Below are 27,959 nucleotides of genomic sequence, written 5' to 3' on the forward strand. Positions count from 1 at the left end.
ACAAATCAGCTGCCATTGTTACCAATGCTGAAAATCTCCCTGAGTAAACCATGATAAGTTTATTACATAGGATGCTTTGATCCTCAGGACTCAACTAAGATATTCAAAGTTCTTATAAAGGTGTCTTAGAGTCTGCAATACAAATTCAGATGTCTGCTGTCAAACGACTCCTATTCAGCAAACCCCTGTGAGCCACCTTTAAAGTGAAACAGCAAGATGACACCATTCATAGCTTTTGGAGAGGTCTTTGTGCTCCCCTGCCTTTTGGTACCTGACAACTTGTTCCAGGCCCTATCAGAGTTGCATAACAGAATTTCTAAAAAGCCACACAGAAGGGTTTAATGTGTTGAGAACAAATAACTTCTTTGTTGATATCCACTGCCAGATCAAAGAGACTGAGAGTAGTGGGCCCAGGACTGCATTACCTTCAGTTACATCAGGGAACAAAAGAATAAAATAAAACAGGGAAAGGCAACAGAGAACAATAAAAAGGGAAAATACTAACAAGTTTAAAGGATTCAACACCCTGAAACACGAATAAAAGCCACAGAAATAAATTCATCAAGATCACATAAAAAAGGCAAGCATGTGGCTTCTCAGCTCAAAGGCTTTCCAACTGCAATCTTGTTTCCTATATATGTTGTTATAATTCAGGGTGCCACAAGACCTGCCATTTTCAACAGGGACAAAGAGCTGGCTCTGCTGCTTAAAAATGCAGATTTGTTGTACTTGACCTAGATGGAAATGTCTGTGAGCAGTATTAGGGATTTTCTCTCCATGTAGCTTCGATTTAAAATGAAATGGGGGTACATTGAACATTTCTTCCTCCAGAGATAAAATAACCTGGGTTTAAGTGAAGGATCACCTCATATGTTCAAAAAAATAAATATGGAAGTCCAAGAGGCTTTTTGAAGCTTTCCAGTGAATGTTTTGGAAATAACCCAAACCAAAGTGAAGGGCAACATAACCTTTCTGAGAAAACTCACAAACCCCTCTCATACATTGTAGTACTAGTTTTGGTCTGTAACCTAGAAAAAATTAAACTCCAGTATCACTGTCCGTTTCTTCCTTTTATTTTTCCTGACTGTATTGTATGTTGCATGTGCACAACTCCTGGTAAATACAGGATTTAAAATAACTTTTTGGCACTAAGGCTGTTGGGAGAGCAGTTCTGTGTAGGCACCAACCAAAGCTTTGCAGTCCATAAACCAGTTATGCCCCTATGGCAGTGCACTGTTATAGAATGACTTGTGGCTCATTTTCTGTATTAAAAAGAAAATTGTTAATGTAACAGTAGAAAGTGGTTACAGCCCCTGAGTATCATGGCCAGTAGTTGTTCTCTGTACAGTTTTGTATTTCTGGGTTTTAAAAGTGATGCTCCATTAACCATTACCTGTGTGGGAGAGCTCAATGCCAGGAGATGGGAAATGTGTACTCTACTGGAAGGACAAGCAAAGTCTTTCAAAGACACAAAATCTGGAAAAGCTGAAGCCACTTTTTCTTTAAATTTTCTTTCTCTATTTCACTGTTACTTGTAACAGTGACAGGCAAAAAGAAAATCAGAAAGCTTTACGATGTTCAGATGCAATATCCTCTTTAAAAGGGGATAATTTGAGAATATATGGAAAGAAAAGTGAAATCCAAAAGAGAAAGAACTAAGATCATTTTAAGCCAACCTTTTGTCCTCCAAGCCAAAGAATGAATGTGGCTTCTGTCAAAAAATGTTAACTAGTAGCATACAACTACTTGGGAGCTACCTACAACCCTTCCCCAAACCTGGGACATCCTTTATTATCCTGCTCCTGGTCTCTGTGATTGCCCAAAGAGTAGAGTTCTGTCATGGAGCCCAGAGTAAAGCAGGGACAAATGATGGGAAGCTGGCACTCCTTGGGGCAGATGGTTTTACAGTGTGAAAGTATCCTCACCTCTGGAAGTAAGGCAGCATAGCAGTGCCTGGCTTCTACTTAGCTCCCAACAGAGAGGACTGATATGGACCTGAAGTGAATCAGTCGTAAAAAAAAAAAAATCGATGAGATGTGGAGGAAAGACAGGACAGGAAAAATAAAAGTATTTCTCTATTCTGAAACTTTATAGATTTGCTGAATTTATTGATTCCCACATTAAGGCTACTGTTGATAAGATTTGGCACTTGTTTGGTTAGTTTGGGCATTTTCAGGAAACAAAAGGTTTTTTGTATGATGTATACGTACATACATGCATACATATGCATACCTTGGTGTATATGTATGTGTGCTGTGATGTATACACAGTGTCATGTACATTCTTAACTGGAAAGAACTTATTACCTGAGCTTTAAGACATTCAGCACTGACATTTGAAATTTTTTGTGTCCCATTAACTGCAATACCTTCAGAGAGTACTGTTTTCAGTAGCTTTGCAGTGAGTGTGTTTTTATCAGTCTGTCAGTGACTACAGTATAGCTGGATTTTTCTTTTGACTTTCAGGAATGCTGAAAGCACAATAAAACTTTGCAGAGATTTTCACTGCAGCTTGTAGAATTGTGCTATTTATCATCTTCCATGTGGATTTTAAGAGAATCTACCTGAGCTGACCAGAGGCATCAATGGATTGATTTAAAGATGCAGATGCATACAATTGTTTATCTTCATTGATAATGCTTTGGGTTTTCAATAGCAAATTATATTCCTCTTGGACAAATAGTTGTCCAAACCGTGATTGCCATTCTTAGCAATGAGACTGAGCTATCATTGTCAAAACCATATGATGCTCTCTTCCTTACACATAATAGATTCTTTTTTTCTAACTCCTAAATTCTGGTCCATATGTTCGATGAACCAATTATATTCTGTGCAAATCAGGGAAAGCAGTGCAATGTAAGTGTCTCAGGCCAAAATTAATTCACTTTTAAGTCATGATCCAGAAAAGAGAGGAAATATGCATGACCTATGCCCAGGCAAGGTAGAAAAAAGGTTGAGCTCTGAATTTGCAAATAGGTTATTTAATTCCACTGGTTTTATCACCATATATTCTCTGCTCTGCCTGTACTTCAGACCTGCTCTGTCAAGGGTTCTTGACGCTTGTTGCCCTCATGAAAGCAGTTATAGTGAAAGACTGAGGTTTATTTTGCTGGGGAGGAGACACTGTCAAAGCCAAAACTGTCAGATGCTGGTGACATCCTTAGACTAGCAAAAGGCTTTAGCAGAAAGCCAAATGTTGCTCTGGTGTCCAGATCACGGGGTTTTTTACCATGTAAGTTTAGATGATGTGTCAGTCTCTAAAATTCAGAAGGCCACTTTCAGCAGTAGGGATTAATGAGAGTTTGTTTCTCCCCAGGAAATTTTTTCATCTCTGTGTAGCAGCCTGTTAGGAGAAATAATCCAGTGTTACCTTCTGGAGACACAGGCTGCTGCTCAGTGTTTTGGGCTCTTGGCTGCCACTTGAAGATCCTGTAATCCTCTTGTAGCCCTCTGTGAAAGCTTTTGGCCCTAATCTTTGAGGGAGGTATGGGGTAGAGCAGTGTCTTTGTTACCAATCATGACAGAAACCTGCCCTGTGTCCTTTGTCCTGTCCTCAACTTTGTTAACAGGATCATCACCCAGATTTTTAGTAGCATTTCAATGTTAATATCTTCCCTTTGGACTTTATAGAGATGGTTTTTTGTATGATTATGTTTCATTAATATTGAATTCCTTGTGCCAGGTTCCATTTCTTTTTCCCTCCATCACTGCCCAAAGGGTAGATTTTTTTCCCCCCCATGAGCTGTTTCTAAATCCATGTAAATACGCTTTAAGGAACACCTGGTAGATGTTACTCTTTCCATCAACACTCACGTACAAGAGCTTTCTTCCACTGGGGGCCTTTCGTGGGAGAGATTTCTGCAGAGTTGTGTACTATAAAACATTCTGTCTGTAAGAGGTTTAACCCTTTCTGCACAATGGCTTGTAATCACATACCCTTTAACTCAGTGGGAACGAATACCAATTATCATTTATAAACAGTTCCTCTCATTATGTGCCTATTTATGGCATCTTTTATAGCTTGCTAATTACAAGCACACAAAACAGAAATGTTTGTAGTTAAATAATGTAAACAGGGATGTAATTGATTTTCATGCTGAATAGTTTTTATTGATTTATTGTTAATTAACACTTTTAAAGGATCTCTTGGCAAAATAATCCATTTAATTTATTGAGTATTATACTAGCTGATGCTAAATTCACATTAACATTCACAAAAATATTAACAGTTCCATAATACTTGTTTTTCCAACTGTTGCTGCTATGGAGATGTTATATATCCTCCCCAAACAAACACAGACAATATATTAAATGCAATCGATTGCTCTCAATCCAGGTCCTAGCGGACAAATGTCCACATCACTAAAAACACAGCATTCCAGTTGACACTAATTGGCCATCTGTGCAGCAAGGAGGACAGGCATATAATGGGGAGAAAAGCTGATATCTCTTGGTCCTAGGGCAGGGTCCTTGGGTGGGCTGTTGGAGGACTGCATGGGCTGAGGGGAGCCCGTATCTCCACTAAAGAGCCTTTCTTGCTGCAAAACCAGAAGACTCTGGTGTCTATAATGGAAAGTTTCCAACAAACAGACCACTGTGTCAAGCAGCAGTTACTCAATACAGTTACAGAGCATGCATACAGTGCTGGCTTTTTCTAATTTTTGGGTGGGAAGAAGGGGTTGTAGAGTCCATTCAGGGGGTCGTTGACAGCATTTTCAGATCTGTCAATTACCTTCAGCTCCTGCTGACTTTACTGAAAGCACAGGTCACTTATTTAGCACATCCCAGGATGAAGTATGTGGCAAGAAGTAAAAGTGCAAGTTGCAATCTCCATTATTACCAACCCATTATATTTTTCACGAGAGTAGTAAGAGAGTGTAATCACATCAGACCCTGTTTTTTAATTAGCAAAGAAAAACATTAATATGCTGTGACATGGTATTGATTTGATAAAATCAATCTTTCCCAATAACAATAAAACCTTTATATTTTATTAATAGAACAATGCAGTTCTTCTCCATTACCCTTCCCTTTTATTGTTCTGGGTCACGGTGTAATTGTGGCTTGTTTGGAATTTTATTTTTATTAATATAATGTAAAAGCCTGTAAAATCACTCCACTGTTGTGCTAGTAGGTTTCATTTGAGGGTCCCAATCATTTGTTACTAGATGAAATGTTACAGGTACAGCTCCAGCCGTTGATTGTTCAGTGGCCCTTAGAGGTGGAGAGGGTGGAGAGGGTTAAGAAGGGTTCTTGGCCTTTAATTATCTTGATTTTTTTGTTGTGTGGGCACTGAGACTTTGACTCAGACCATCTCATCAGAGATGACCTCTCAACACACGACTTGACCCAGCTCTTCTAAATCCCCTCCAAACGGGGCTGTAGGTGTCTAAGCTCTAGTGAAGCTCCCAGCAGCCATCCAGACAACGGCTCTTCAGCATCACTTCACGTTGTGGCCCTGGGTTTCCTACACTTAGTTCAGGTCAGGTGCTACATGACCAGGAGGTGCCTCAAGGTCTGGGACAGGCCATGGGTATGCATTGGTGGAGTTACACTCTTAACATAATTTCCCTACTATTTTAAAAAAAACTACAATATGGTGAATGCTTTTACTTTCACATCCACAGTAAATCCATCTTCAATTAGACACCAGCCTGAACCTCAGGTCTACATAAAGGGCCAGCACAGCCTAAGGCTTGTGGTGCTCTGGATTATGGCTTTATGATCTCCTCTCCTTTATGAACTTCCTTCTGGAGGGTCTTGCCCTCCAAAAGCTGCTGTCCTGCCATGGCAGTGGGGGAGCTGCTTAGGATGCTTCACTGAGAGTGTGTCATTCATTAAGAGCAAAACGTGCTCTTGTCCAATTAGCTTCTCTTTTCTAGTGTGCATGGCAAATCTCTTGGATCATTTGGCATTTCTCTCTATCTACAGATAATTTTGGATTCATTGTCTTTGATTAGCCAGAACGTCTTCTTGTTCCTAGTACAAGATGGGCATCATGGTATTCCAGTTACAGTGAGGCTCCCAGTTAATACAGCCAGATACTTTCATTAAAGTAAAGCTAGATGACATTCATAACTTACTCTTTATTAATTTTTTTCCTGAAATAAAATCTTTGTTAAACTTACTCCTCTTCCCTTTTGAACCAAGAACAGTGTTGCAAGATCCCTTGGTAGAAAAAATAACCCCTATAATAAATATGAAGGCTTCATTTCGAAAGAGATGGGTTTATTAAAGGTAACAGTTTATTAACATTCACTGCAAATTAGATGGATTTAATGACTTTAATTAGTGCAACACTTTCTGACACAGACCTTGAGGAGAATTCAGCTGTTCTTTCTCATCTCCCTCCTGCACTTCTCTGTGTCTCAAGTGTCAGTAGTTCCTCATAGTAAAAGTGAAACAGGTCCTACTTGCAGCAATGCAAAGTGCAGAAGAAAACTACTGTATCAACAGACCATGGCCACTGGCAGTACAATTAGTAGAAAGACAAAGCACGAGTGCAAAGTAAAGCTTTCAAATATCAGGAACAACAGAAAATCAAGCTTCCTGAGCTCTCGCTTCATGTCTCTTTCCTTGGTGTAACCCTACAAAACGGAGCCCTGCTTGCCTGCATCCTCAGGGAGAGATGAGGAGTCTTCTGCATTTAAGGCACAAGCATTGCTAATGCCAACTGGTGAAATGAGGGTGACTACAGTACGCTATGGCTCACTGAAGTCCAACCCTCTTAAAGTAGATGGAAACGTTGCTGGTAGTTCTTACATCACCCATCAAGATGGAAATGCCTTTCTTGTTAGGGGGGGCGGTGGGAAAGGATAAATGCCATTTTTAATTTTGTTCTGCTCAAAAGTTTTTCCTGTTCCATCCTTTTCCTATGAGATGTTCCAGGTTATCAAAACTGAAAATGTCTGCATCTATGTTGATTTTAACCAAACCCATTTTCATTCTATTTTGAAGAAAATTTTTTCTTGAAGTGGAAAATCACCAAATTTGGAAAGAAGCATTTTTATATTTTGGTTTAATATCTTCTTGATTTAGGCCATATCTTATTCTGTGACTTCAAATTATATTTGTATTTCTTAAAATTTACCATTGAAGTGTTTTGATCTGATCAAACTTTGATTTCTCAACTGAATTGAAGAATGCTTCTTAAAATTTTGTTTTTAAGGGAATGATGTGACACAATTGCATTTTGAATAGGAACACAGCCAATGGAATAAAATTTACATGGAGGTGCCTGCCCCTTCACCCCCCAATTCAGAATGAAAACACGTTGCAAAAAATGTGCATTTTGTGAGGGACAGAAAGGTAAGATTTTAACCCGTTTGAGATCTGTTCTTTTAACCAGCTTCAATTTAAACCTTAAGCTTTCCTGGGGTTCAAAACCCTGCCTTTTCAGGACTTTGTGCTGAGCCTGTGCAAGTTCAGCGCTACCACTTCATAAAGAACATTTTGGAGGATGTAGCACTTGTAAGGAAGTCAACAAGTTAAGCTCTGAGTGTCTTAAAAACTCTTCCTGGACATCTGCAAATGACACCTCCCAAAAAATTCCTTTATACAACCTGGTTGTATTTCTACAGAATCCCCGCAAGTCACATCTCTGATCTCATGCATGAAACCTAAATTCCAACATTTTATTCCACAACTTGGAGGTGTTACGGTCTCTTTAGAGAAATAATCAAAGGGAAACTTTGGTGAGCGTAATGGTTCTCCACAACCCAACAGGCAGAAGCTGCACGTATGAATAAGTAGAAAGATAAGGAGTTTATTTATCTTCCTCGTACTGGAAATTCCTTTCTAGGAAATGCATTGTATAGAAAGTGTTATATATACATATGTGCAAGTGTTTGTGTGTCTTGCCTGTCAAAGAAGCATTTCTAATATGCTTTCAGATCAAGGTCCATCAATATGGGCTTTTTTTCCCCTTTTTCTCCCTATTTTGTATCACCATGGATTTAGGTTATTGGCTACCAGCATTCACTGCATGAAGCTTCCCTTTAGGCTCCTGGGGAAATTCCGCAGCCCTGCAGGAGCAATGCTGTGCCATGCCTGTGCAGCAGGGATGAGAGTTGCCCTTGGGGCAGATGTGGCACCCAAGGTGCCACGTGTGCTGACCGCTGTCATGCCGATTGTTGCCGATGGTGTTCAAGCACCGACACAGCCAGCCTGGTTCCCACTGTGAGTGGAAGAGGATGAGTATGTACCTCAGGCTTCTGGAGATTATAATCGTGCCTAATTGATACTGGAGACAAAAATCCAATAACTTCTGGATACTTTGAAAAAAAACCACCTAGTACAGTCCAAATAATAAAAGCACCAAAAGCTTGCATCATAAAAATCTCTTAGGCTAAAATGGAAATAGATACTTGCAGAAGATTTTTCTTTCTTTCCCTAACACAAAGATTTGAAAGGAGGGAAGAGTATCACAAGAGAGGCAATTCCTTTCAGAGAGGTTTCTTTATATATCTCCATGTGAAAGCTCTTGGTAAGGGAAGAAAAACTAATGCTCTGAAATAAAATTTGTACAGAGGTAGCTTTTTTTGAAATGACATCCTGTTTCCCAAGAATTCGATGTAGCCTTTAGTCAGCCTTGTTTCTTACAGTTCTCTGTGCTTTGCATGGTAATTAGCTGCTCGAGTTATCAGCAGTGCGATGCTCCTGGCTATTTCTTCAGCAGCCACTGCTGTCATCCTCAGCAGCAGCTCCTCACATCCAGCCTGCGTGCCAGCCACCCATGTGTGCAGATGTTTGGTGTCCCAGGCCATACTGACTGAGGGACGGAGGTAATGGGCACAGCATCATCAGAGGGGGAAGAGACTGGAGCCCACTTCCCCTGACAGCTCCCCAAGACTTGCTGCTATTTTGCTGATGGTCCACTGGAGGTTCAGTGAGGCAAGTTTGTTATGACAGATTGCAAAACACAAAGGGAAATAAATGAGACGGGTTCATCAGTGTCAGAATAAATACAGGGGAGCAGCTGCTTAGCTTAGTTGGCAACTGCAGCCTCAAAATCTTTGTCTTGTTTTGATTGTACATTTTTTTAAAGTAACTAAAACATTTATTGTACCAGTGTGCTGTGGCTGTTGAGGGGGTGGATGGGACTGCCTTGCACAGCCTGCCAGCATTGCCAACATGAGCCTCACGTCACACAGTCAGCACTGACGCAATAGCCTTCGGATCAGGCAAGCTCACTGAAGCAAATAGCACATCAAGTGCTCTGTGGTGCTTGTTCCCTGCAGTTATTACAATCTCTTCTTTTAATTCAGATTTCAATAAACATTTTCCAGCTTTTGTTTAATTTTCTTAATTAAACTATGACCACAAAGTTTAATTCAGGTTGCCAGATTCCTGGGCAATGTGTATTCCTCCGTAATGTGAGTAGAGATGTAGTGGGGAAGAGCTTTTAAAGTGAGATTGGGGAGTTTTTTCCATGCCAACATCTACAGACCCTTTTCAGACATATCTTAGGTCCCACAATAATATTCTGCATTGTGCTATATGATATCATGACCAAAAAAACTCAACAATGGCCCCAGGCCATATCAAATTGAAGTTGCTTGATGTGTGTAGAGCATGGTCTCTTTCTTAACTGCCTTGACCTTTTTCTAGAAAGTTTGATATCAACAGTAAATTTAGGATCCTAACAAGTGTTTGAAGCAAAAATAAATTTAAAAATTTATATTTAGCACTCAAAAGATGAAGAACAAAGAGGAAAATGTAAAAGTTTAGGGGTTTTTTCCAAATAATGTTTCAGTCGTGCGTATCTTGTCTTTGGTTTTGTGTTTCCAGCTCATTTTTCATCTTTTGAAAGGCTCTGTGATGGCATTGAGGGAGACATGTGAAAAGTTTTTTACTTCCTACCCAAAGAGATGATAGGCTAGGAAGAATAGCTAAAGTTTTAGGTCTGTGGTGATAGAAAGCAAAATTTCTTGCTGATGAGTATTTGAAGACTTATTTATTTACACTTCTAGGAGAGTTACTTAATTTTGCAACAGAAGCTTGTTTCTAAACCTAGTCTGAAATAGCATGCCAAATTTACCTTCAGTAGTTTTATCCCCACACAGAAATAAAGGTCATTATTTTATTGTATGTTCAATGCATTGTATACAGCATAAGACAGTAAGTCATCTAATCCCTCCTTCTGTAAGATGGCAATGGACTTGAATAGAGAACTTAACATTGTTGTTAGTGGAATAACAAATTAATAGAAGGGGATTTGGGGACAGAAAGGGAAAAAAGAGAAGAGAGAAATAGCAATTATCTAGTATGAATTTTTAAATTATTAAATATCCAAAGATCTTTGTGTTTCTTTCCATCTTGTTAGGTTCACTGGCAACATGAACACTGTTCCCCTGCTCCAGTAGCAGGAAGGTTGCACGTGGTGCTATGCAGCTTCTCGGGGACAGGACTGAGGTCTGAACTGGGCTATCTGCTCAGGCTGCAGCTTCTCTTCTGCATTTGTGCATCAGATATGAGAAATTCTCCAAAGGCTGACTTTATTGCATGCTTAGTTCCTTTGCCTTTGAAATCAGCAATGTAATTCTTGGTGAACTGTAAAGCTGATGGACTTGAGTTGCACAAAAAAGAGTTAATGCGATTCATTTGTTTAACAGTCAAGGGCCATATTCAGCAAAGATTTAGCAGGAGTGAAAAGACAACAAAGTACTTAGGACTTTCTATGAATCAGTGTGAAATAATAGCCACAAAAAATTTAAAACCAGAAACTATTCCCATGCATATGCGTGGTTGCCGTTCTCCTGCCCTTGGTTACAGCTGGTGGGCTGCAAGCAGCTGCAGATCCAGACCTCCTCAGTCGCTCAGCTCAGGCTGAGGAGTGGTGGTGAAGGTGTCTAGGAGCAGGATTTGCACAAACTGGGATCATTTGATGCCAGTAGGCACAGAGGTATTCATTTTTTAAAGTCCCTGGTGATTTTTTTGGGTGCATAAATACACATGTCATAGAGAAGTCTGATTTCCAGATGAGAAGAGTTCAGCAGTTTGGAAAATCAGATTGCATTGCTATATATCTAGGTGGACACCTGAAAATTAAGAACATCCGGGTGTTTTTTGAAAATGAAAGAAGACCAAGCTCACCTCTCTGCTCATTTTTTGGGGACAGTAATTAATCAGGTTGGGTTTTTTTCTGTCCCCTCCTCCCACACGGGAAGACCTCGAGCCCCAGTCCCCTGCCTCCTGAGTTAGTTCTGTTCTGCAAAAGGAAGAAAACCTTTCTTTGGGGAATTGTCAGGGAGTTTAATGTGGTGAAGTAAATCCCCAGAAAACTTGCTGGATGCAGCAGCCACATGTGTGTTCTGGAGAGCTGCAGGAGACAGGCATCCCCTCAGCATCAGTATCACATCCAAGGTATGCCCTCTCTTCCCAGCTGTGTTGGGCAGAGCAAGCAAACTGGGCAGAGGGCAGGCAGGAGAGTGGGGAGGGCATAATTATTGGAGGCTGGTGTCTCACACTTCCTTGTCCTTGCTGACAAAAGTTTGGGTCCTAACAAACAACTAAGCTGAGCATGTAGGTGAGGTGCCGGCTGGATGGTTCCTGTGGGCGGATAGCTGCTCTGCCAAATCTCTCAGTTCCTCTCTCCAGAGTGGCTCTGGAGTGAGACAAATTTGGGAGAGCCGAATTTGTCTGCACCCTCAGACCCACAGTGTACAGGTGGGTTTAAGGTTGGCATTTTGGGAAATGATAGTTCCTCAGAACAGCTGTGTTCAAGCTCAGTGTTGCTGCCTGTGCTGTAATCTCTGCAGGTGTCCCCTCAACAACATAGGTGCCTCTACCCTGTACATGGTCAGACTTCACATAGGCAGTGTCACTGCAGAGTCTTTCCTTCACAAAGGATGTGGAGAGATGTAAACAAAATCCTATTTATAAATTTATAAATTTATAAAATATGTTGCAATCATATATAGACTGCAAATGTTGCATCTTCCTGTTGTGCTGATGGGGAATAATTTGAGAATTTTAAACAATGCAACTTCTCAGATGCTGGAAGGACTTGCCCTCATTTTGAGACTGCAGTAGAGGGTGAAATATATTTCATGTGACAACCATGTCCTCAGACCTATTTGTTATTTCTTTTAAAAATATAAACAAACTGTTTTCTCATTTTGTTTACAGGACAGTGGAGCAGGAGATAACAGCTGCATTGAAGAAATATTACGGGTAGGAATCCTTAAAACCCACATTTTTCCAGTTCCATTTTGTTTACTCTGAAAAACCAAGAGAATATCAAGAATATTGCAGTTACTGCTGTTAAAATATTGCTCTTTTAGATTGTCATCTTTCTAAGAAAAAAGTAGGCAAAATTATTTTCTCTTGAAAAATAACTGAAAAATCTGTGAGAACAATGTTTCAAAGCCTGTAGATTTCACTGCTACTTTATGCCAGTACAGCTGACCTTCATGCATGGAGAAGCAGATAATGGGATAAATTATAAACTGAAATGTACAATGATGTTTCAGGTTTACAAACCATGCAAAGTGCATGTTTCCATTAATCATGACTGTCAAAAATCTTAATTTTGAAGGGAGGTCTAGGAAGGTCATTTTCCACCTGGATTTAATTATGTAATGTCATTATGTTCATTATGTCCATTATATAATGACAGTGTGCAAAATCCATACTTATTTCCATATTTCATTATTATTTCTTTTATCTTAGTAATTTCTAGTTTATTTTCATGGAGTAAATTAACATACATCCAGACATGTCTTGGCTTGAATCGACTTTGATAGTGATTATTTTCTGTGGCCGACAAATTTCCAGACAGTGAAACTTTTCCATATATTTTAACTCATGGGCTTTTCGGTTCTTTTTCAAAAATGATAATTCAGTAATTCATAATGCTTATAAATCTGATCTAATAGTGATTAAAACATAAAGGAAGGTAGATGGAATGATAAAACCTCCCTATTACTGTCTGCGCTTCCACCTCTTGGATATCAACTACCCAATATTTCTGACAATTTATAAACTACAGGGCCACAAATATTTGGTTTAGAGATTAGTAGTGGATTACGCCTGTTGTTTCTAAAGGCATTTCTCCATTCTCCCTCAATATCTTAAATGCAGCTTTTAATTCTTAAGCTGGACAAAGAGTTTATTGACAGTTGATGATGATATATTGCTTATGGCTTCACTGGCAGAGTTTTTGCTTAGCTAACATTTACAAAATAGGCTTTTGTAAGACTGAAACGTATATTCCACAAGCCTTAGCCACAGTCCTGCTTGTTTGTCACAAATTAGTAGCAGATATCATGAATTCATGATGTGATAAGGCTCAGACACCCCTTTTTTTATGCAAAGCTTTTAAAATTAGAAGTCAGAGAAGCTGACTTTAGGTTCTGCAATTTGTGTCATGCAATTAGGAAAAACGTAGAGGAGACGTAATTGCCTCCACACAGAGAAAGATGGATATGTGAGAGACCCCAGCTGAGAAGAAAAATGCACTGTATGACTAGAGATGGTAAGGTGTATCTCCAAACCTGTGAACACAGCTGCTACTCTCTCTTTTTTTCCCTTTGGCATGTTCCTCAAGAAATATTTTTATCAAGCTTGCTGATGGGCACCCTCTCCAATCTGCTCATCCTCCAGGTCTGCAACCTGGATATCGCTTACTATTCTGAAATTCCCTCATGTCTCTGTGTCTAAGATTAAACATAAATCTTGCAGGCTGTTACTCTATATATAGCATTTCTACCTGAAGCTCTATATTCATAAGGGTGTAAGTCTCAGGTCCAAAATTCTCATTACACACTTTGATTGCTGCAGCATCCTTCCCTTGTTTTTGACAAATGCAATGTTACCCAGCTCGATTCGTGCTGCTGTGCAGATCATTTTCCTAGCTTAACATCTTACCCAAAAACATTTGTCTTTACATCTCACCAATGTCACCTCCTTCTCTATCACATCAAGTACAGCTATTTGTCTCTGATTTTGAGGACTCAAGTCTACCAGTCCATGCTAACATGTTAGATCCCACTTTCGCTTACGCAGTGATACCAGCCCCTGTCAAAATGTTGCTAAGTTTTACATCAATGAGTTTCTCCCATGCTTCCTCTGAGATCTGGGAAGAACCTTGAAGACTTTCCCAATAAGTTCCATAGCTATCTTCCAGTCCTTTCTTAAGGGCCTCCTTTTTCTCAAGCATGGTGGAAAACCAGTGGTGAGGTCAGGGCAGTACCACTGTTTCTCATGCCTGCACATTTCAGCTCCACTTGTACTGTCCCTCGTAGTCCTCTCTCAGATTGGATATATCTATCTGCTCTCTTTTGTACTGAAAAGTGGATTTTCTATGTCAGGAAACTGCTGTGTGATACAAAAGCACTGCCTAGATAGTCTCACAATACACATCCAGATCAGCTGTGGTGGTTGTCACTGCTAATTGGTGAAAACAGACACAGTAATAACAAGTCTTTGCTATTCACTTTGTAAATTACTGGCATCCAGATTTTTCCAGCCCTCCCCATGCCCTCTTTTTGTCCCGAACAGATCCATGAAGTTGTAACACAGATTTTCTGCTTTTCTGAAACAGACTGTTTGTAAGGAATGCCATTTCTATGTTTTTTGTTGGAGATGCTATTACATAGTAAAGACAAAGTTTAGCTTCTTTTCAGACAGAATATAGGAAGAATATATACAAGTGCCCAAAGGCAGACAGGCAAAAGCCACAGGAGCTTCAATACCTGTGTTCCCCTAAGAAAAGATAGCTGGCATGCTGAAATGTATTTATTATAGGAAGAACCAGTCCTACTGTATGGAGCATCAGCAAAAGGAAGATGATGTTTAAAATTCATATTTTTAAGGAACATTGCACCCTGTTTTAGCTGTCTCTTGCACAACACAAAGCAGAAAACATCCTCTCCTTCTAGGTAGTGTGTTCCTTGGACAAGTCAGGATGTGGCTTTTCCAAGGAACAGATACTTCCATGGCATGTCCATGTTTCCTCAGTCAAGACCAAGGGCAGTAGAAAGTGTAATCCAGATCTGCTCTGTCTGCTTCTCTGTGTTCCCTTCCACCCAGCAGGTGGGGAAGGGCAAGTGCTGGTTTGTGCGCAGATCTTGTCACCCTCTGTTTTCGGAACATCGCCATGGCTGGAGATAACATCTGAACCTGGGCTGCATAATCAGTTTAGTCAGGGTTTAAAATCACCAAATCTTATTTTGCACTAACTGAAACAAGAATTTATAGTCTTTTTGCTGTCTGGTGCAACACAGGGTGCCACAACTTAAGTCTAGCCTTTTTTTGATGTTGTTTTACCAAATATATCAAAGCTCTGTAGACTTTGTAAACTGACAGATCCTTCTGCACAAAACTGCAGCTTCCAGAGAAAGCCCCCAAGAACTGAGATGCAGAACTGCTTCCAGTCCTGAAGGAGGTTCACACAGTCACACTGTCAAGATTGGAGCTGTTGTGAGGTCTCCTGCTGAGTTTATAATCACTGCAGGAATCCTGAACCTCATCTAACCCCATGCACTAATTTATATCAACTTCTTTGAAGTACAGTGACTTCTCTGTACAACTACATGCACACACATTGAGGATAGAGAAACTCCCAAGAGAGCCTTCAGTGTAAATAAGTCCACTAAGACCAAGTTACAGATGTTATGTCAAAACATGAGATAGAAACCTTGTTACTTGCTAGTAGATGTAAAGGCAATTCCTTGTGAGCTTTTGCATTGTTTGTAGAAGACATGATAGAAAACTTTGAAGTGGAAAATAAAAGTTAAGACTACACAAATATCCTTGATGCTACCGTGCGTGGAGGAGTTCCTATGTGAGTTCCTGAGACGTGGTCAAAGCCAACCTGTTCACTTCCTTGCTAAAACACAGGCTTGCTAAGCAAGATTAGTTCAGTTCTGGGGTCCCCAGCACAGAAAGGACATCTACCTGTTGGAGAAGGTCCAGAGGCATTCCACCAAGATGATCAGAGGAATGGAGCACCTCTCCTATGAGGAAGAGCTGGAAGAATTGGGGTTGTTCAGCCTGGAAAAAAGACAGCTTAGGGATGACCTAATTACAGCCTTCCAGTGCCTGAAGGGAGCTTGTAAGAAAGATGGAGAGGGATTTTTTACAAGAGCATGTAGTGACAGGACAAAGGGGAATGGATTCAAACTGAAAATAAATTTAGACTAGGTTTAGATTAGATATTAGAAAAAAATTCTTTACTCTGTGGGCGGTGAGGCCTGGAACAGGTTGCCCAGAGTAGCTGTGGATGCCCCATTTCTGACAGTGTTCGAGGCCAGGCTTGATGGAGCTCTGAGCAACCCAGTCAAGTGGAAGGTGTCCCTGCCCATGGCAGGGGGGGTTGGAACTAGAAGGTCTTTTAAGGTTGCTTCCAACACAACCCATAGAATTACTATTCTATGATAGTAATTTTGGCTGATTTCTATTTGAATATATTAGTGTGTGGAACCATGTATTTTGTTACAATTGGTGGAGTTTGGAGTGAACATTTGTTTTGCTGTAGTACCTTCAAAAAATGGGAGCAATAAGAGTCCTACCTCTCTATTAAGTTAACTGTTGCAACCAATATTGGATGCATTCTGAGTATATTTTGCTATGGATTTAAGAAGTAAGGGAGTGTGTCAAGTGCAGGCAGCTCTTGATTTGTAAGGTAAGTGATTGGAGATTGATCTGGCTATTCTTACAGTCTTAACTGTGATTTCCTACAGTTACAGTAGCTTTGCTGAAAGGAAACCCACAGGCAAGCTGGGCTTTTAATTATTGGAGATGTTCTTTGTGAGTTCCTTGGATTTTTTGTGTTGACATGAGAGGTGTCATTGAACTGGTGAGAGACCAACATACTTTGAGTGTTTAGCCTGCAAACAGTGTTCATCTGTAGGATGAGGAGACAGTAGGAAGCTGATGGAGCAACAGGAATGCAGAGAAAGGACTGGAGAGAAACCAAGCTCAGCAGTTAACACAGAAGAAGCCACCTCCTTTGAAATGGCATGGAGCAGTGGGCAGACAGGATGGGGTGTGGGGTGGATAACAGATAAGTTTCTTTCAAGGAAGATGGAAAAAGCAGTTGGGGAGGCAGTGAAAGGACAGGAACTCTAGCTGTGAACATCCGTCCCAGTGAAGGACAACTCTCCATGGTGCCATGAACCTCCTGTCCAAGGATGAACACCCTTTTGCAAATTACCTTGCAAATGTCACTCCTCATGGCCACAGGACATCCACTTAATGAAAACATGACACTTTAGGTGTGATGGATTTGATGAATGATTTGCTTGAATCTCTCTACCCTGTGAGTCTAATCAGAGTATGTAAAGCACTGTACTTCTTATTTGAACAACATAAAAAAAAATGAATAGAAACAGAATCTCATTCTGTATTTTTTCCCTTCCCCACTTGGAATCCCTTGGCTCATTACCAGTCTCACTAATTCTTTAGCAGAAGGCATTAAGGATCAACCTATCAAATATTCAGGGCCTTTTTTCAAACACAAACAGCCGTATGTGCTGTTAGATCAGCTGCACTCCATCAGCTGACTGAATTAAAACAAGAGCAGAGGTAAATTATAAACTGTCTACACAAGACATATCCCGTGAAAACATGAAATCCTACCAAACACACTGTCACTGTGAATAAGCATCACAGTCAGTGGAGCACGTGTCAATACTTAGAGGAGAGAAAAATCAGTTTCATAGAGGTAAGTTGTTAGTTCAACAACTGTGAACTGCTGCCTTGTAAATGTTAATGACTGTAAAATCCCACTGGCTATAGTTAAGCTCCTGATGGAGTTGGACATGTGAAGAATTACAGAACACAAATACGGTAATCAGCAGTATATTTGTAAACACTACTCTTGCTTTCCAAAGCAAAGGGAAAACCCTACACATGGAATGAGACCCACTTTGCTGCTCAGTGCTGGTTCAGTAACTGCCTCTGAACTAGCAAAGCATTTCATTGCAGTCTCACTGCTGGAAAGAAATTGCTGGGCTACTCTGGAAAGGAGAGGAGGAGGCAGCACCTTCATGGAGAATTTCAGGTTGGCTGTTGTTATGGAACTGGGTGGGAAACTCCTGGAAAAGTTGCAGGAGGAACACGCCAACTTCAGGCAAAATAGAGATGGAGGATGAGGCAGAAGGTGTGGAGACTTAGAAGCAGCCCCAGTTTGCTGACACTTGATTAGTCTCATTGAATACAGAAGTACTCCAAAGTGTCAGAATCATATTAAAAATGTATCAGATGCATAAAATATCACTTTTTTTTCATTGCAGTCTTTCAGAACTTTCACAGCACAGCTTTGCTTTTAGTATCCTAAATTTGAAGCAATTAAAGCATTATTTTGGCTCATGTATACTGTTAATTGCATTTCTTCAATATTATTCTTCTTGTCTTTCTTACTCAAATAAATGAAAAATCATACATACCCAAGAGTGTTTGAAAAATCTGTCATTTTACCCAAAGCAGTAAATCCCAGAAACATTAAGACATAGTTTGAGCCATTTAATCCAACCTCCAATACTCAGCTATTAACATTGCCCTTCTTACCACACCATACATCCAGTTCATTTGTACAGTATCTTTTCTATTGCAGTCACTGTACCTATGTCAGCTTTCCTCCAGCCAGCCTGGGTACAGCTAGTGGTGTGAATGGCAGCACCACAAAGCTTCAGCAAGCTCTGTCTGGAGCTTCTCCAGCTTCTCAGTGAGAATTAGCATTCCATGCAGTACCTCGTGCTGCTAGAGCAAAATTAGCAGCAGTACCAGAGCTAAAGATATTTTGACTTTGTCCATGTAAGCTGCAGTAACTAGAGGGGACCCATACCTTTGTACACCACCATCCCCTTGACTCCTCACACCATGACAGCTTTTAGGATACACCAACTGTATGTGGTGCCTTGGACTGTCTCTGTGTGTCTGCTGCAGCCAGGGTCTCTCTGTTACCTCTTTCTCCATCCAAAAGGCTGGGGGGAGGTTGCTTACTTTTCACAGATTTTGTCCCTTTTTGGCCTTTCTCAAATCATCACAGTCCCTCTTCTAATGATCTGTTACTTATTATCAGCTCATCTGAACAGTAACTGGTCCTGGCTTGGGCACCATGAATGGCACATCCTTTTTATTTCCCACATTGTGATTTTCAACTGTCAATAAACCTTCAGAGCCAACATGTTAAGCCCGGACATGTAAACATAGCTTCCCTGGCCCTTAACATATAGAGTCTGAAGTACAGAACACCATGTAAAATGGCACTAAAATACTCTGCTAACAGTGGTGGTGATGTCAACCAACCATAAATCAGTTGTACATCAGCTGCCCCCCAAATTGTCATAGCTGGATTTTTGCTGCTGTCACTGTTTTTGTTGAAAATATTGTCTCAAAGGAGTCTGAAATTTGAAATATGCTGTATATTTAAAAGTTGAACATAACAGATCTTGGTATCAATGAAAAAATACCACCTTGAAAAGGTAAAAACTATGAATAGTTTAGTGGAAATAGGAAATCAGGCTAGAAAATCTTACATGGGACTAAGACTTACAACTAATGCCACTCGAAAGTGTTAGGGAAAGGCAGGTCAGTATAAAAGACCCAATGAAACACTATAGTACTAATGTGGTGGAATTAATTTTCAAAATTGCTGTTTTGTAGTGAATGTATACACTCTGTTATTTGACAAAGCAAGAGAGAATCCAGAATGAATTACCTAGCCTCTCTGCTATGCAAAAAAAATACAGTAAAATACTTAATAATTTTTCCCTCCATTTAGAGGGTTTTACAAAGCTGTAAAAAAGGCACAATCACCGTCTTGTTCCAATACAGAGAAGTGATTCCTTGTTACTAATGGCAAAGGGCCAAAGACATCCTCATTTTATATATCCCTGCTACTGATCTTCTGAGGCCAACAGAATTAATACCATAATAATACCAGAAAGGATCTGTGATACCAGTCCTGATGAAAGAAGAATAAAATTTGGGCAATAGCAAGTATCTGCACTACTGTGAGCCTGAGATTTGATGCCTTCAGTTGCCACCTTTAGAGAACAATCTACATTCTACCCCCTTGATAAGATTCACTCAAAAAGAATTGAAGTCACAAAGGAAGTGTAACTTGAGATGACAGCAGCATCCTCCAGTATACCCTATGGTGACAGTGCTTTCCTCCTTGATTAGATAGGCACTAAGGAACCAAACCGATCAGAGAATAGAAGTAGATGCTGCTACATGATACATTTTTCACCCAAGTTAATGTTCCCATTTTCTTTGCCATGTTTCCAGGGATAGGTGTAGAGTAGAGGAGGGACAGACCTGCTGCCATCCCCACTGTAAATCGTGTCTCTGAAAACCCGCATTAGATCAAGATGTGTGTTTCAGTGGCCGACATTACAGATGTACTTCATCCATGCACCTTTTCCTGTCTCCTACACAAATATTTTCAATAGACATTCTCTTATATCTAGGAAATTCCTCTCTGGTGCCCAGCTTTCCACAACTGGAGATGATCAGTGGGGACTCTTCCACCACTGTCGCATTTTCATCTGACCTAGGATGCATGAGCTCCCAGTTTATGTCTGAGAGAGGCAGCTTTCCTCATCTGGGGGCTGAGACAAATACTCTTTTGTTAATCTTATTTAATCATCTTTAGGAGCAACACATGCTTTGCTTGGCAGAAAGACTTTAAGGAAATTGTGGGAGAAAAGAGGAGTCTAATAAAAGGAAATTAAATCGTTTTCAAGAATAATCCACTGCAATGTCTGTACTAATAAGTAAAATGGACTAATAACTGTTCTCTTAGCCTGAGGCCAATTGGTGTTGCATGGCTCATGCCCAAAGACCTAAACTCTCTTGTAGCCACTCATGAAGCAGAGTGGCTTCACCCATGCTGCCTTGTTGGGAGACACCCCGAGCATGGAGGGATTTTTGACCCCAGTCAAAACCATGCTAGTGTCAGTGATTTAATGATACACACAGTTGTGGGCCATCACTGTTAGGAGAGATGCAGTCTAATTTTCTGTACAGCACACAGTCTAATTTTCTGTACAGGCTTCCTCTGGCTCTGTGAAAAAACTCAAAGACTTTGGAGAATACAGTACAAGCTACACTGCAAAAAAAGGTGATTGGAAATCTCTAACACTTTTAATTCTGGCATCTTTTTGCTATTGTAGTTCACTGCTCTTGGGAGATATTGGGTTGAGTTTTTTCTCTGAAAATGTGAGAGGTAAAATTTGTTTTTGAAGGAAATTCAAGAACGTATACAGCCATTTTTCTGCAGTGCTGTTAATAGGATACTTTAAGAGAGACTGGCTGAATACTGATCAAGTTTTCCCCAACCAAAATGCCATAGTGTCTGTCCTTCGTGGTTAGTGCTAAATGCCATTTACTGTGTATGGTACATTGTGTCATTCTTAGAGTTATTTTGGATTTAGTAGTTTAGGAAGTAAAATGCTATCAGGTGTGATGCAAAAGTGAGGTTCTTGGAAAAGATGGAGTTATTTTATGCACAAATTATTAATGTTGCCTTAAATGATGGGATTCTGAGTCAGCCATCCAAACAGTATACTGTACAGATTATGATGATGGTGATAAACCAGCACATTTCTGACAATTTCTGAAAATCTAATTTTTGCCAACAGAATTAATTTAATTAAATATATATATATATATTTCCAAGAATATTGACTGTCCTTAAAGCCATACCTATGTATAAGGACTTACACACAAACTTCAGTTAAAAACCATGCAATTTTATATAGAAATTGCAAACCTGTCACTTTACCCTCGGAGGGGGAATAAGCTATTCAGAGTAATGACAACAGCTTAGTGGGAGAGAAAGTGGGAGAGAATGTAAAAAAGTTTCTCTCCAGCTGTGTGGGTTTTCCACGAGATTCTTTTCATTAGTATTATCAAGTTATTTGTTATTTACTCATGAATGTTGAATAAATACCAAGCAAATTCAAGACATTATTAATTTTTCTGGTATTGCACGTACGCATATGTAATGGATCATTATAGCGCTGTATTTTCAACATACTCTAGTGTAAATGAGAAAAGCCCAATTAAAAAAACTGTAGACCCTGATCCAACCTTTGTTGACTTCAGATCCTGATGTTGAATTGAGCACCAAAAGAAAAAATTATGCCTATTGAATTGAGTAAATATTTTCTTCATTTGTCTGGGTGACTTTTTTCTGTCACTGAAAACTATTTTTTGCTAAAAATACCAACCCTTAAAAACTTAATGAAAAGCTGGAATAATTTAGCATGGACAAAAGGAGGGTAATTTTCCTTAGACGTTTCATTTAATATGAACTGAATCCTAAAAGGCCTATTCTCCTTGTGGTTTGTCAGAATAATTCTCATTATAGTCAATAGGTACCAGGTATATATGCATCAACAGCAGAATAGACTGCTAAATAATATAGTTGCTGCCACAACAGCTGGTTCTCTCTCATGTTCATCAGATGGGGAAGCATGAAGCTGCAATAACCTCATAGTATAAGAAGGTGATGCTTGAAGAAATTTTTTTTTCTGGGAGCTGGGGCATGAGCTCAGTTTTTCATTTCAGGCACTTCAGACTTTTTCCAAGCAGATGGACAGTCTTCATCCTGTTATCCGTGGGCCCACACAGGGATGAGGGGAGTGAGTGCAGGCTACCCAGATTTGCTGTATGCATCACATTGTCCAGGCTCTGTGACCAGTGCAGGTTCTTCAGTCTTTCTAGAAAAATAGGTAGCTGGGCTTTTCTCTGTTAGCTGTAGAAGCAGCATGTATCTCTAGACAAAGCAATAAAAGAGCCGCACGCTTTTCCTCATCTAAATTTCCCCATCATTTTTTACTGTCACTCCTCAGCTCCTTGCATCTGAAGATGACATTTCCACCCTGTCTTCCAGGCTCAGCCTGGCTTTCTCTCTCCCTCCCCTCCCTGGCAGCAGCATCTTTCATCCTCCCTGGTGTCTCCCTTCGAAGAGAGCTGCCCCCAGGCTCTCTTCTCCTAAACAAGCTGCCTTTGTCTCTGGGCCCTGGGAGTCTCACAGGAATCACTTAGGCTCTGTGATTTTTTTTTTAAGACCCAGGATTAGTATCTGCTGTCTTTTTTCTCTTGTGTGGGATTTTCCACTATCCAAACCTAGACCCCTCTGGAGAGGCGCGGAAAAAAAACATGACTCCTTAACCTTTGGTTTTCCTTGGATAAGATCTATTCAGGTGCTGATAATCTTTGGCTATCAACCTTTTCATGGACAGACATTAACTTCTTTTCCTTACCTTCTTAGTACATGGAGTGTAAAGCATTACACAGTAAAAAACAACCATAAGGAATTCATAAATTATACATAGGCAGATTCCCCAAATCATCAAACATTCCCTTCTGTTAAAGATGTTCCTTATCAGTTATTTTTTCTGTGGTGTATGTTCCTTTCCATATCTTGTCATCTATGCTTTCATGAATTTTTTCTTTCTTGTGTTTGGTTTGGTTTGGTATTTTGTAATTTCAGTGAGTTCTGATTTAAAAAAACCAAACCAACAGGAGTCTAGTTTTTTACCCCAGTCTCTGTCCCTCTTCGCCAGCAGAAACCACACAGCTTGGATGGACAGATGGAGGGATTTTTCAGCACACAGACCTGGGGTCTTTGGTTTCTGTGTCCTTTCTCACACACTTTACTTGGTAAAAGATAATTCAAAAGTCATGCCAGCTAACTACTGTGAGTACTAGCAAGCTCAACACATGCAGAAATGGGCTGATCCATGATTGCATCTTCTGTCTGTTCAAATGCCTGTATTTTGGCTAAGAGCCATCATATTGGTAGGCAGAGTACACCCTGAGAATCATGCAGGATTTGTGGCCAGCAAGATGTACCTAGTTACGGTGTTACCGTAATTGTATGATCCATTGCAATGTTTCCTCAATTTTTTTCACGAAAGATACCACTCTTACTAAATTTTTAAGGCCATGTCTCACTCTACACATGAGTTTTCCTGCAGCAATGATAAAATCAAGTATTACAAGTGAAAACTTAGGTGTCTTTAAAATACAAAACAAGGATTTTGAAGCATTGTTGGTTTGGCAACTGCATTTTTACAAAGCTCATATCCCAAAATAAAAGCACTTTAAGAATCCTGTAACTTAAAGTGTGTTAAAGTATATGGAAATGGAGCGTTCTGTGAGACAAAGATAAGGGGAATCAAGTGCTGAAGCCAGCAGAAGTAAGAGGGAAAATGTAGCTGATCATACACCAACCATCCCAGCCATTCTCCTCCAGCTCATGTCCACTCATTTCTCCACTGCTCTGTTGCTGTTTCTGAATCCAGTGTCAGTCCAGCCAAGCACTGCACTATTTTTCTGATGTGCAACAAGTCAGCCTCCTGCTGTGAATCACCTTTGTACTGCTGCCTACTTTGTTTGCTTATCCTGTGAGAGCCTTGAAGGAGCAGGCACCCAGCCCCAAGTTCAGTGTCAGAGACGCTCAATTTGAGCACCCCTTGCAAAACAGACACAGCACTGAAAGCTAAATGCTTTGCATTAGTTCTGAGCAGGAGAAATGCAAGAACCTCTAGGCAGATCTAAAATGTGAAACATGTATAGATCTGCAAAATGAGATGGTTTGTGTAAGAATGCACTGTTGGTCCATCTGACTCCATCTAAACTGGTGGTGGCCAAGAGGTCCTTTTGATCTCACGTGTCTGGTTATGTCCTATCTACACAGAAGGACAACAGACCTACGTAAATCAGCCCACACAACTTTCCTGCACCCTAATTTCAGCCCCAAATTCCCTGGGTGTGTGGGTTGAAGGGAGTCCCAGTGTAGCTCAGTTGGTTCATGGATCTGGGTGGTGAGAGAACAAGGAGCATGGGGAGCAATGTACAGCTCTGCAGGTGAATTCAGACTAAGCCAGAAAGAAATCATTACATTCATGAACTATCCAATGTTTATGTCATTTATCTGTCATTAAGATGTGAGAAAGCCTATAAAATGCACAACTGCACTTCTCTGAAAAATTACAGTGTTTCTTCTGTTTGGAATAATGACTGTAAATTCCTTGCTATTATGGAGACTATTTAAGGTCACACCTACCAAAATGTATTTAAAGAAAGTTCAGACCTTTTGTGTCTGACACATTCTGATTATCTGTCTGGAGGCAAGGCTCCTCATTTTGATATGTAATGAATAAAATGCACAAGTGGAAGGAATCAAGATAATGAATTTGCAGGATAATTTTACTAATTATCTTGTTGCTGATCGTAGAACCAAGGCTCTGCAAGTCAATCCTACCACAGCTATTAATATGCAGTGCCTAAAGCTGTTCTTACAACATTTATTATGCATCTCTCTGGTTCTACACAAGCTGATAGTTTACTAATAGATTTGTGGAAGTGAGGTTGCTAACATGTTCATTGTTCTAAGCATGACATGTAAAATTATACATATTTACCAAAGTCTAGAGTAAATGAGAGCATTAAAAATAAGGGGTTTTTTACTGTGTGAATGTCACTCGGTGAGTTGAGAAGGAATTTATCTCACCTTTATCTCACCTATCTGAAGATAGGTATCTAATCTGCATCAGTAATTCAGTCTGTCTAGCCACAGGAGAGAGGATGGGACAAATTATCTTTTGAAGATGCCTCTCTCCTCACTGACTACAGAGGGATCCCAGTATCTTTACCAAAATCAACAGCTAATTTTTTTTTACTAAAGTTAAGAGGGGTAAAGGTTTGTTGTTGGGAAATGATGAATAGGAAACTTTTCAACAAGGAAAAAAGCCAGAAACAAGTAACAGTATCGTGAGGTTATAACTGACCCACCAACTGTTTGGTTGGCAATGCTTAAAAGATAGTTGGAGGACATAAACATAGAATCCACAGTGATCATCTGCCTTTGGTAACAGATCAGGAATATGAAAAAGTATCTGTCAAAGTGAGCCATGGAAATCCAAATCACAGCAATGAGGGAGACAAGCTCAGGAGCCATAATGGGATGCACAGTGTGACTTAAGGAATAGAAACAGGTGAATGAGGGTGAAAAATTGCTAAGTTAAAAATATATGCAAGAAAAAAGCAAGCACAATATTGGAGAAGTGACCAGCAGGAGGAAGCAGGTGGATCCTGTCATTTACCTATCTCTTCTGCATCCCAGAGGACCAGGATCTCAATTTTCTCGCTCCCCAGAGCAGTGAAGAGTTGACTCCCTACCTGTGCAATCAACCACAAATCTCTTAAACTGGTCATGCGACCTTCACTGCTGTGCCTTCCCTTATGCAAAACTTTAGATATTGCCCTTTATTTCTCCCATGTAAAAAAAGTCTGGTGTTTATTACGTTACGGTGCAAAAGGGAATCAAAAGAGAAAATCTGTAGGCATTAGAAATGCAGAATTCCATAGAGTGACCCTATGGAAAGGGAGTGCTCTGGGAAAGTGGCTCAGCAGATACTGACCCTGTAACCTCAATTCTGCGTCCTCGTGGCTGGGCACCTTGTCTCTGACTTGCTCAATGTTTGTTTAAGCAGACTTAGATCTCCAGCCCATAGTCCTTGGCCCTGCCCATGTGATGGATAGCATTGTGATGGGTATAAAGTTTTTACTTAGAAAAACATACAAATCCTCCCAAAAAACCTATTGAGACTACTCCTGCAGCAAGCTAAGATCCCATAAAGTTTTTGATAACTAAATCCATTTGCTGTTTTATCTCTCGCCTCAAATCATTTCCCTCTGATATTAGACAAAACTACAGCACAATAAAAAACAATAATGGTCTGGCACTTGGCTTAATAGAAGAGTCTTTTGAACTGCTATAACAACACAGAAAAGAGGTCACCCATTTCATCATCTTAAAGTTAGCTGGAAATATTTGTAATATTAACTGACGAATCAAAGCTGCTTCTCTGCCAGCCATGCCACAAAAAAGGATTCTGCAAGTAAGGACTTTATAAGCTCCAGAGGACTCTGCTTTAATAAGCAAGTCATCTAAAAGCACTGTTACAGACAACGATAGGGTACAGAATAATCCAGACCAGAAATAATCTGGCTGCAGAGAGACATTGGAAGGCAACAGGTTCTCTCTAGACAACTGGATAAAACCCAAGACAATTCTGAAAAATAAGTATCAACTGCCTTTGTAGTTTCTGTTTCATGGTTGCTTGGGCTTTTCTCTCCCATAAAAGTTGATCAGAAACATTAAAAGTAGAAATTGAGTGCTATTTGCAGGTTTTGGTTTTGTTGTTGTATGAAATGGAGAGCATACTGTGCTATAAATAAAAACTTGTAAGCAAATTAAAACCTGCCTAACTGGAGATTAAGATGATCTGAAGTCACTGACTCAGATCGTAAACAGTACCGCCAGTAGCTGAAACTATTAATCACTGTGGGACGAAATAAAAGGGGAAATTTGTTAAAAAATAAGCAGGGGCAGGATGCTAACTCCAGGGGCACGCTGTTTGGCTCGTTAATAATGTATAACGAAGTGTGTGCCAGATCAAAAGCAAATCACATGCAGCTGGCAGAAAATGAAATGGTATTAGGCAAAGTATTTGTCTAGCTATGAGGCTATTTAAGAAACTGCTATCTATTAATATGATGTTGATTAAAGCTTTTCAAATTAAGCTTTTCAAATTAATTTTTGCTCATGGAAACCCCATCAATAAAACATGGTATATGCCATTTATATATATTCATGCACACATATGGGGATATCCATATGTATGCATTGTATATTATAAATACTGCAAATATTTAGTCACAACTTTGCAAAATTACCAGACATTATCAACAGCTAATTTAATCATCTTCGCATTCTTATTGTAATTGTCACTGTGTGTATGTACTGAATAATTGTTATTTGACTGTGTTATGATGCTATTTCTGATGTGACAGAATTTGATGAAAATCTATGGCAGAGGGAAAAGATGAGTGCTGATGTCACATTCCTGTTCCTCACATTACATTGTTGGCTTTTAAAATCTAGAAAGGACACGCCTGTCTCCTGAGCTTCTTCAGAAAGCTCAGCAACCA

The 27,959-nt window shown here is 39.9% G+C and overlaps 1 protein-coding gene across 3 annotated transcripts in view; it reads left to right on the forward strand.

Moving 5' to 3' along the window:
• The window catches only part of AFF3 (AF4/FMR2 family member 3), a 327,344-nt gene that overhangs the window by 140,707 nt on the left and 158,678 nt on the right, over positions 1–27,959 (forward strand). For all 3 annotated transcript variants that reach the window (XR_003527462.1, XM_027641860.1, XM_027641875.1), the window contains exon 4: positions 12,129–12,173. Coding sequence is in view for 2 of the 3 variants with exons in the window: in XM_027641860.1 (XP_027497661.1) it covers positions 12,129–12,173 (45 nt within the window). In the remaining variant the exon portion in view is untranslated. The remainder of the gene's footprint in view (positions 1–12,128; positions 12,174–27,959) is intronic.

This window comes from Corapipo altera, unplaced genomic scaffold (genome assembly GCF_003945725.1).
Source record: "Corapipo altera isolate COAL_440 unplaced genomic scaffold, ASM394572v1 0, whole genome shotgun sequence".
Taxonomy (NCBI): domain Eukaryota; kingdom Metazoa; phylum Chordata; class Aves; order Passeriformes; family Pipridae; genus Corapipo; species Corapipo altera.